This window comes from Gymnoscopelus braueri (assembly GCF_963280865.1).
Source record: "Gymnoscopelus braueri genome assembly, chromosome: 12".
In the NCBI taxonomy this organism is placed as follows: Eukaryota; Metazoa; Chordata; class Actinopteri; order Myctophiformes; family Myctophidae; genus Gymnoscopelus; species Gymnoscopelus braueri.
In genome coordinates this window covers 44,535,404-44,545,788 of record NC_137614.1, presented here as the reverse complement: position 1 = coordinate 44,545,788, position 10,385 = coordinate 44,535,404, and the positions used below count along the sequence as shown (strand labels likewise).

The following is a 10,385-nucleotide window of genomic DNA, read 5'->3' as shown; positions in this document are numbered from 1 at the left end:
GATAAAACGTAGGGCACTGTGGTAGACTGCATCGAGAGGCTTAAGTGTGGAGGTTGAAGCATGCATGTATAGCACGTCACCATAGTCAAACACAGACATTATGACAGATTGAATAACAGTTTTTCTGCTGGTAAAGGAAAAGCAGGACCTGTTTCTGTAGAGGAAACCAATCTGTCAGTTTTTTAAAAGGTTCTCCACATGAATCTTAAATGAGAGCTTGGAATCTAGCCAAATGCCCAGGTATTTATAAGAGGAGACCAGCTCAATTTGTTCACCTTTAAGAGTGTAAATACCCGATGAGGGATTTATGTTTGGAGACCTAGTAGAGTAAATACCATACATTTAGTTTTTTTTTAGTTCAGAACAAGCTTAAGTTTAATTAAAGCCCACTGAAACCTATTGAAGGCAGTCTGCAAATTTGCAGTGGCCACTTCTAGCGTTGGGCCAATGCAGTATAAAATTGTGTCGTCCGCATAGAAATGGACATCACAGTGCGGGGTGGGGATTGCAATATTATTAACATAGAGAGTAAATAAAAGGGGGCCCAAAATTGAGCCCTGCGGGACACCTTTACCAATAGACAGAGAACTAGTTTTAGATATTTGTCTGGGTGGCGATAAGATCACCTAAGAGCTCTCAATCACCATCTACGGTTGTACACGTTCAGGATTAGCCTGGTAAACCTGATTCTCGAGCATCTGTCTGCCCTCTGTTGATGGAACTTGCTTTGGCCTGCACAGAGCATTTACTCCAGAGGCATCGCCCTAAACTCTGGAATTCAGGGCCCGCCTGACACCAGACAGTGTAGCGTCCCCATAGGGAGTTTACCATTAACAGAGCTCCAAAGTCCAAACACCCACAGCAGAATCAGCTGAGGCTGTTCAGCATGTACTGTAAGCCACCAGCATTGCGCTATCCAACATGAACCCCTTTAGAGCTTGCCAATGCTAACACATGTACAGTAGATCTAGCCAAGGTCAGCTAGAGTAAAGTTTAAACAAGGTTTAAATAACATAGCCAGCCAAGGTTAACTCGCATAGATCCATCCAATGCTGGGCCGTGGAGCTAGCTCAGCTCTGCTGATGTACGGTAATTAGTGGATGCTTTCCATCCAAAGACGCTAATGATTATATATGCCAATATGTCACATTGCTACAGTGTGATGCTGACAGCATCTCTACAGTACTCACTATCAGGGCAGCCCTGTTTAAATATGTATGGATCAAGAGGCATCGACAGTACAGTCAAACCAAAAGCTCCCCCAAATCTCTAATACATTTCTGCACATGATGTCGGTGATCAGGGCCACGTTAACCCAATGGGCTACATGGGCTGCTACAATTTTGTGGGAGGTCTAACAGATGTGACATATGAGAATTTCAAACGGCCTTTCATTGGGCAAATCAGTGGGAAATCTGACAATTTATGAATGCATCATGCAAGAAACCACAAATGTGAATCACATATCGAGGTCAGGTGCCCTTATAAAGTTCACCAACAGGGCTTTGACTTCTACTCAAAATTCCAAAAGTTTTGCTACATTTCTTACCATCTTGGGGTTATTGTAGCCTGAAACATACTCCACAACACGAAAGTTTGCAAACAAAAAATGACAATGCCTGCCGCAACTGGCACAAGCACACATCCCTGGTGAATATCTTATGCACTGGTGGAGGTAATACACCCACATAGGGTCACATTTTAAACTACAGTCTGTTATATTGTGAAAGATAGAGCAGAATAGAACACAAATCCAAGAACACAGCTTCATTCTGTAGCCTACTACTATAGAAGCCCTCACTGCAACATCAACATGTCATGCTTGCCTCGCTAGTGACTGGTAACACTATTAGTATTATTATTATTAATTAATTAATAGTAGTAGTAGTCATATTTATTATGGTGTCATGTACTGTTAGTTGAGGACACTGTAACAGCATATTAACAGGTTAGATATCCCCAGCCTCTCTACACAGCAGTAGTGGTAGAAGTGTGTTCTCATCTATTCTCTTCATCTCCTCGGCCCTGTTTTCCCTGGGGAACCAGTATCATGATCATTTTCCAGTTTTACCAAGCAGAGTGGAGCTAAGCTCACTGATAAGATCTCCTTAAGACCTAGACAAGCTGTCAGTAATGAAGGGAATTGCTTTGATCTGTCGACAAATAGGTTTCTGATGCATGGTGATGTCTGTCTGTCTGTCTGTCTGTCTGTCTGTCTGTCTGTCTGTCTGTCTGTCTGTCTGTCTGTCTCTCTCTCTCTCTCTCTCTCTCTCTCTCTCTCTCTCTCTCTCTCTCTCTCTCTCTCTCTCTCTTCTCTCTCTCTCTCTCTCTCTCTCTCTACACATTATATCAAGACAATAGAGAGTGTATCAGAGCAAGAGAGGGAGAAGTGGAAGCCCAAAAGGGCTTTTGATTATTGGGGCTCTTGAAAGTGAATTCCTTTATCATTTATTACCAAATGAAGTGCAGTGGGTGATTAAGTGTGTGTGTGTGTGTGTGTGTGTGTGTGTGTGTGTGTGTGTGTGTGTGTGTGTGTGTGTGTGTGTGTGTGTGTGTGTGTGTGTGTGTGTGTGTGTGTGTGTGTGTGTGTGTGTGTGTGTGTGTGTGTGTGTGTGTGTGTGTGTGTGTGTGTGTGTGTGTGGGCGTGTGCAAGAGAGAGGGGGGGAAAGAAGAGGGAGAGAGAATTAGATCTCCTTTCTGTTCATTAAAACCCAAAGTGCTGTAGATTTACGAGTCTCTCCATGTCCACTGCATCATCCCAGCTGTCATCAATTTGCTCCTCCACTGGCGTTAGTGGAATGACAGAAATGTCACTATTTAAATGACATCCTGTCTGTCACAATATATTGTGGGATATATGGTGGAGGTGTGTGTGTGTGTGTGTGTGTGTGTGTGTGTGTGTGTGTGTGTGTGTGTGTGTGTGTGTGTGTGTGTGCGTGTGCGTGCGGCGATTACATCAAGGCAGTGGCATCACGTGAATGTTGAACTGTCCCAACAAGGCGGAATTTTGTTGAGCATCAGGCGGGTAACAGCAATGCTCAAATCTCTGGTGTGGCCTTCAGCGTTTCGTTGTGACTACATGAGCATTGTGGGAGGGAGAGGTAATTAGTTGGAATGACTGTGAAAACCCACAGCTCAGTCTCTCCCCTCCAGCAGGAAGTCTTGGAAGCAGGTGGGAAATAAGGGGGCGGAGGAATGCCTGAATGGAATTATGGAGATCCATCACCTACTAACTGGTGAAGATTTATACAACACTGTCAAGGCAAAGTAATTTCATTTCTCATGCATGGCTTCTGTCCACACAGAAAACCCTGAAATGATGGAGAGGAGAGGAGAGGAGGACACTGTTAGTCAGTGTAGTGTTTAATGCCTGTGGAGTCAGTTTTGTCTTTAGCGGAGGGTCATAGTGGTAGATGGAGTCAGTGTTGTCTTTAGAGGAGGGTCATAGTGGTAGATGGAGTCAGTGTTGCCCCCTAGAGGAGGGTCATAGTGGTACAGTGGTAGGTAGTTCCTCTTCCTGTTTTATGAGGTAAGTGTTCTTTAAAGTAATAACCATTGACGCCTGGAGCTCGTTAATTACCATAGCTGTCAGTTGTAATTCACAGAGATATGAGCACAGTCCTTTGAAGAATAACCCGCCATCACCCTTCCCCCCTCCACCCCCCCCCCCCCAGTTCCCTGAAGAAAACACACACACACACACACACACACACACACACACACACACACACACACACACACACACACACACACACACACACACACACACACACACACACACACACACACACACACACACATATTCATGAATAACTTGGCGCCTATTCATGATGACATTGTGGTGTGATGACAGTGCTTCCTGAATTTCTACAGGGAACTGATTGCTTATGTTTTACGCTGTGTACACAGGTTCAACCTTATCGTTAGCGCGGGAGAAGTCTCCTGTCTGTCTACTGTGCATTGACACAGATCTAGATGGAGGAGAGCCATGACGATGGCACAGTGATGATGATGAGGAAGGTGATGATGGCAGTGTTGGCGATAATGACAGGTTGTTATTCCACTGCTAGGAGCAGCCAAGATGACACCTGTCTAATATCGTATGTCCTTCCCTTGTCCTTGTTAGTTGCTCGAGCTATTTTCTTGGCAGGGCAGATTTCCTGGTGTGTCAAAAGTGTGGCTAAATTGGTTCCATGAGAGGAAGATGGAGACAGCTTTGGACAGTGTCAGACTGTTTAGGTGTACTCGTGGCTCTGCCCTGAAATAGTCCCTGATTAGAAGAGAGAAGCTGGCTGATACTGTGTCTGTATGTGCACTCACACATACTGCATTTTGTGCATTTTGTGCGTGCGTGCGTGCATTTTGTGCGTGCGTGCGTGCGTGCGTGCGTGCGTGCGTGAGAAAATGATGCAACACCTCAGTGTAAGTCACGGACCTGACACTGAGCTTATATACTGTACTCCTGTAGCGCTTTATTTGGTGAGAGAACCTGAATGAAGACACATGATGTATGATTCCATGGGCGTAAAATACGGCTTTCTGCCATTCTGTGTGTGTGTGTTTGTGCGTGAGAGTGCGTGAGAGTGTGTGTTTACTTCCAATTTATAATATACAATATCAGATTGCAGCAATAATAGTGTGATTAAAGAATCATAGAGCTCCAGTAATGAACCCATGTTACAGTAATAAACATCTTGCAGTATGTATGGCATCGACAGATGGGATACACTATGGCCCTAATACTGTGTGTATTTGCGCTCTCTCTCTCTCTCTCTCTCTCTCTCTCTCTCTCTCTCTCTCTCTCTCTCTCTCTCTCTCTCTCTCTCTCTCTCTCTCTCTCTCTCTCTCTCTCTCTCTCTCTCTCACAGATCCGTTCAGACCAGGACAGGGACATCTCGATCCGTTACAGCGTCACAGGGGTCGGAGCAGACCAGCCACCCAATGAGGTGTTCAGCATTGACCCTCTAGCTGGCAAGATGTATGTCACCAAACCTCTGGATCGAGAGCATTGCTCATCGTACCATGTGAGTTACGTCTATATGTCTTGCTGCCCCATCCTTGTGGAATGCACTCCCCAAAACTCTCAGGGATGCCCTCTCCCAAAACTCTCAGGGATGCCCCCACCCTCCAAACCTTCCAAACCGCCCTCAAAATCCACCTCATCTGAAAGGGAAACATGAATGGCACCTTTAGGTATGTTCACCTATTCACCCAGTATCTTCGATTTATTTCAGGTCCAGAACAACTCCATCAACTGATAGTCAGCTGTAGTCTGCGCGCAGTGTGTGCAGGAGCAACGTTTATCACCATTTAACACCCAGGGCCCTATCTTATTATTTATATATATATACTTATAGCATTTTTTGCTATAGCCGATCTACAAGCTCACAACGTGTCAATGTATATTGGCTATTTTCACTCTTCTAAAATGTTTTTCAAAATAGTTAAAAATGCCTAAAAAGTTATGGCATAAGGCCCCTTATGCAAGATAGGGCCCCCAATGTCTCCCAATCAGTTCTCCCGACATAGTTCATAATACTCAGAACAAGCTTGGTTTGTCAGACCATTTACATTGCCAACTCTAGAGTGTTTGACACTTTAACATTAACGCTGTGTATTGTCTTTGTTCTCTTTTCTGATTCTCTCCTGTGGATCTATTGTATGGATGTGTCCACGAACGCATGCACACACACACACACACACACACACACACACACACACACACACACACACACACACACACACACACACACACACACTAATATGACATTGGATGGAACCCACAAGCATTGTTTCATTTTCCTTTCCTTCTGTTCTTTCTCTGGGTGTGTTTGTCTGTCTCTTATGTGAACCTAGTTGAACTTAGAGTCCCATGGAGCCGACTGGCAGGCTCAGTGTTACAGCAGGAGCTGAGCAGATTTATACCCAGGAGAGGGCCCCCGATCGATGACATGATTTGTTAAGAAAGGTCCAGGCGTGCTGACAGCCGTTTCTAAGTTAAACACTGTGTTCGCTGCAAGAAGAATAGTGTCCATCTATACAGGGAGCGGGGAGCTATTGAACGGACAGATCAGGATAGAGGATACACATGTCAACAAGAGCAGATCTTCAAGCTAACAACATGTCACGGTGCAACGCTTTGTTAGCTTGAGGATCTGTTCTTGGAATGGGTCGCTCCATTGAGGATAAATTGATCTTATGTTGATCTGCCACTATATGACTCCTCTTCCAAAGTCCGCTGAGACCTTCCAAAATATCACCAAAGAAGAAGAAAATGAACTTGTGAATGAATAAGCTCCGGTTGAACACTACGGGCACGCCCATGCGTGTTTTTTGCTCGTGCATGTCACGGTTGTCAGTGTTTAAAAAGTGTATTTTCATCAAGAACAAGATGTTGTTTTTACCGGAGCTTTATACAAAATGATAGAAGACATTTGCGACACACTATGAGCAGTGTTTTGGAGTTTATAAACAGATTGACTGACTCTCTGTATACTGGACTGATAACCACTACCAAAGCATGCCGCTGATTATTAGATGTCCGAATAATTACTAGATTTCACTATTTTTAATGTAGGCTTTTGGATGATGGGCCCACCTTCAAATGATCTGCTTCCCCAGTTCATCATTTCATTGCTGTTAAGAAGTCATGGACGTTTGAATTTCGTTATTCAATATTTTGTCCAGGTTAAAATTTCAAAAGTAAAAATTTGACTTTACTTTATTTTGTTTACTTCATACTTCAACCAAGGACAGAAGTTATGGTCCAGGTCTCCCTCATTTCCAAAATAATAAGCATTTCTAAATTCAAAAGCAGCCGTGCAGCAACACACATTCTTCTGAGAGGAAAGCTTGGAGCCTCGCAGTGTTCCTGGGTCTGCCGTTATCTCCATCAGGATACTGCTGAGCTGTGCCGGGCACGCTCTGTTTTCTCCCCCTGCCTTTCAAGATAATAACTTTAATGTGGACCCACAATTACATTTTGCCTTCTTTAAACAGGGTGGTAATCTCTGACTCTTGACATTATTGAATTAGAGAGCGAGGCACATGCGGGATGGAGGGTGGATGGGGGGTGTACAGTGTGTGTGTGTGTGTGTGTGTGGTGGGGGGGGGTTCTGGGTAGAGATAAGATCCTGGCTCTTACACCGTTGTGGTGCGGCGTGATGCGATGGCAGCGTGCAGATATTGGGTGAAGGACAGTCAGACAATGCACAGGGGGAAAAGTAAAGTCAAATTAACCTTAGAGACCTGAATTTCCGTGAGGTGGAGGGTGAGAGGCAGTGGAGTAGAAGAGGATCGCATAGGATAGCAGGCGGAGAGGCACAGATTGGGAAAAGAACTTCAACCTGTCTGAGGAGAGGAAGGCGAGCGAAAATGCTCCTTATTTCTATTCCCTGCCACAAGGAGACAGGCCCTGTTGTTGGCTGGAGGCTATTTCAGTTGTCTGGCTGTCATGGTCGAGGCGGTGCCCAGGTTGTGGTCCTCTCATGAGACACATAAGAGCTCCCTTACCTACTCTCTCCTTGCCTAAAATGAAATGAAAAATAATAAATAAATAAAAATACAAAATCTGCTCTTGTTACAAGCTTTTGTCCTCCCCCTTACCTCTCTATCCTTCCATATACAGTACATGTTTTCACTTTCCTTTCTCATCCCCATCCAATTCTGTCGTCTTTATTCTGTTCACTGTTATAAATAGTGCAATAGTCCTACCTAATCAGCAGCTGCTGAGCCACTGCTTGCGAAACCTGGATGTGAACCGGTAGCAGCTCTTCACAGGGTTTGTTAGAGCCACTATGATCATGCTGTTATTAGACGTGTCCAGGCTCTACATAAAACTGTACATCAATTGTCTCAATAGTGCCTCACAAGTGGACACACCAACGGAAGTAAACAGCTGACTGGCACTATGCCACCTAGGGACACGGAGCAGCAGCCTCATGACATTGTTGTTTGCCACTCCAAGCCTCTGCATGCTTTTTTACTCTGTAGGAGTGACTATATGAGTTATAATAATTGGTACGGTGAAACACACCACCTCCGGAGAGAACAAAGCAAATGTCTTCGTAGTTTTATTAGTTACATCATTGCTCTTGGTTTGTATAAACCAAACGCAAATGTGTATTGAATTTAAACATTTCACAGATTTCTTCCTCTTTGTGAAGAAAGATAACTTTTTCAGATTTCATTAGTGGGAAAGAACTTATATTGAGACAGGAAAGACATGCACATCCACACCCAAAGTTGGGCAGGTGCTAAGCGAAAAAATGTAACATGAAAACTAAAAGAGAGCGCTCGCACACTGTGGGCTCCAGTTGCAGAATTGTCTATTGCACCTGAGTGCTGCTGTGACGTTTCGAGCTCTCGACCGAAATGTTTCGGACGTTTTGCCCTTCCTCAGGGCGAGAGCCCAAAACGTCACTCAGGTGCAATAATAACTGCAACTGGAGCCCACAGCGTGCGACGAGCGTTCTCTTTTAGTTTTCAAAAAAACTTAAATTGACCACAATATGAATTCCATGTATCAATACTGCCCATGCAAAATAAAACCATACAGTCTTAACAAACCACTGACTCCCTTTGTGTGTGTGTGTGTGTGTGTGTGTGTGTGTGTGTGTGTGTGTGTGTGTGTGCGCGTGTGTGTGTGTGTCCGTCCAGCTACGAGCCCATGCTGTGGACATGAACGGGAACCAGGTGGAGAACCCCATAGACCTCTACATCTATGTCATTGACATGAACGACAACAGACCCGAGTTCAAGAACCAGGTCTACAACGGATCTGTGGACGAAGGCTCCAAGCCAGGTAGTCACATAATGTGGATGGATGGAAGAATGGATGATGGTTAAATAATGAATCAAAATAACATGAAAGGAAGATTAAGTTAAAGAAAGGCTGGTTCAGGTCAACTGATATTATATAAGTACGGGGGAACAAGACAAGTGGTGTCATTAAAAAGTAAGACCACACCAGTGCGGCTCTGAAGAAACAAAGTTGTCCATTCCTTTTGATTTAGTAGACAGTTGGAGGGTCTTGTCCTGTGGTGGATGTTCATTTATCCGGCTATTAGTGTCCATAAAGAAGAGAGGGATGTGGGGAGGGAAAGGAGATTGAGTTTTAAATGTACCACAGTGCAGCACTGCTGGCTCATTTTATATCTAACCTCATAGAGCGGTCTCTCTCTCTCTCTCTTTCACTCTGTGTGTGTGTGTGTGTGTGTGTGTGTGTGTGTGTGTGTGTGTGTGTGTGTGTGTGTGTGTGTGTGTGTGTGTGTGTGTGTGTGTGTGTGTGTGTGTGTGTGTGTGTGTGTGTGTGTGGGGGGGGGGGGGGGTGTGTGGGGGGGGTGTGTGTGTGAGAGACACATTTTTTACTTTGTTTGTCTTTCTTTCTTATACACATAATATGATTTATATTTTCTGAATTGTTTGAGCTCAGATCAAGCTGAAACCTTGCCCAGATTTAATGGCATGTTGTGCCAAAATGAACTTGTTATTTGATTCAGTGAATGGATGATGTCTGGTTTCTGTTTATTGTATCCAAGCAATTGGAAAAAAAAATCTGTAGGGTTTTGAAATATGAAACTTTTGATTAGCCGTCGTGAAGATTGTATCCAAGGTTTTGAAAAATGACCTGAAGGCTCTGAAATTTATATCAAAGAGATTGTGAAAAACTGTAGAGTCATTAACCCGACATAATCCCACCAGGCACAGCACAGGACGCCCGTACAAACGGACCACATTAAATCCCCTAAGAGTGCAGCTTAATGAAATTACCCAGGCAATATGTGACGTGCTGCGATTCTTCAACCCCCCCCCCCCCCACGATCCCTCTATCTTTAGAAAAAGAGATGGATAGGAGATAGTGTTTCAACTTGGAACCAAACCAAATGTGCAGCTCCTCTCTATTCTCGAGCCGCCACTCTGTACCAGCCGTCCCAGGGAGTCCTTTAAACGACCCCCGCTGGCCAAGTCGTTGACAAATGTTGCTTTGAAATATAATGAAGTTTGAAATGGGCGCCGCGGTTACAATTATCCTTGGACAGAGGCTGTCACTGGCATGATATCACTATCTCTGGCTAATTAGCCTGGCCTCCAACCCAGTGGGCGGAGAGAGACTGAGACAGACAGAGTTGTCGATGGATAGCAGACAGTGATTCGAGTTAAAAAGAAACAGAACAAGATTTTAAATAAAAAATATCTGTGTACTCATGATGTAACGGTATGAAATTTTACAGTGCGTTATCAAACAAAATACTGTGGTATACAGTATTTGGCGGTATTAAAGGACGACTTCACCCATTTTCAACCTATCTTCATATAATAGGTCCTCACTAATGCTCATGATAAAATGGTACAATTTTTTTCTAATCAGTCTGTGTCTTAGAGGA

The 10,385-nt window shown here is 44.2% G+C and overlaps 1 protein-coding gene across 1 annotated transcript in view; it reads left to right on the top strand.

Annotated features, from left to right (window-relative positions):
* Nucleotides 1-3,975: 3,975 nt before the first annotated feature.
* Nucleotides 3,976-10,385, top strand: part of LOC308096600 (cadherin-4-like) — a gene marked incomplete at both ends in the record, with an annotated part of 40,324 nt that continues 33,914 nt past the window's right edge. Inside the window, 3 exons of the mRNA XM_080444015.1 lie at nucleotides 3,976-4,020; nucleotides 4,869-5,024; nucleotides 8,659-8,803. Coding sequence (XP_080300141.1) covers nucleotides 3,976-4,020; nucleotides 4,869-5,024; nucleotides 8,659-8,803 — 346 coding nt within the window. The remainder of the gene's footprint in view (nucleotides 4,021-4,868; nucleotides 5,025-8,658; nucleotides 8,804-10,385) is intronic.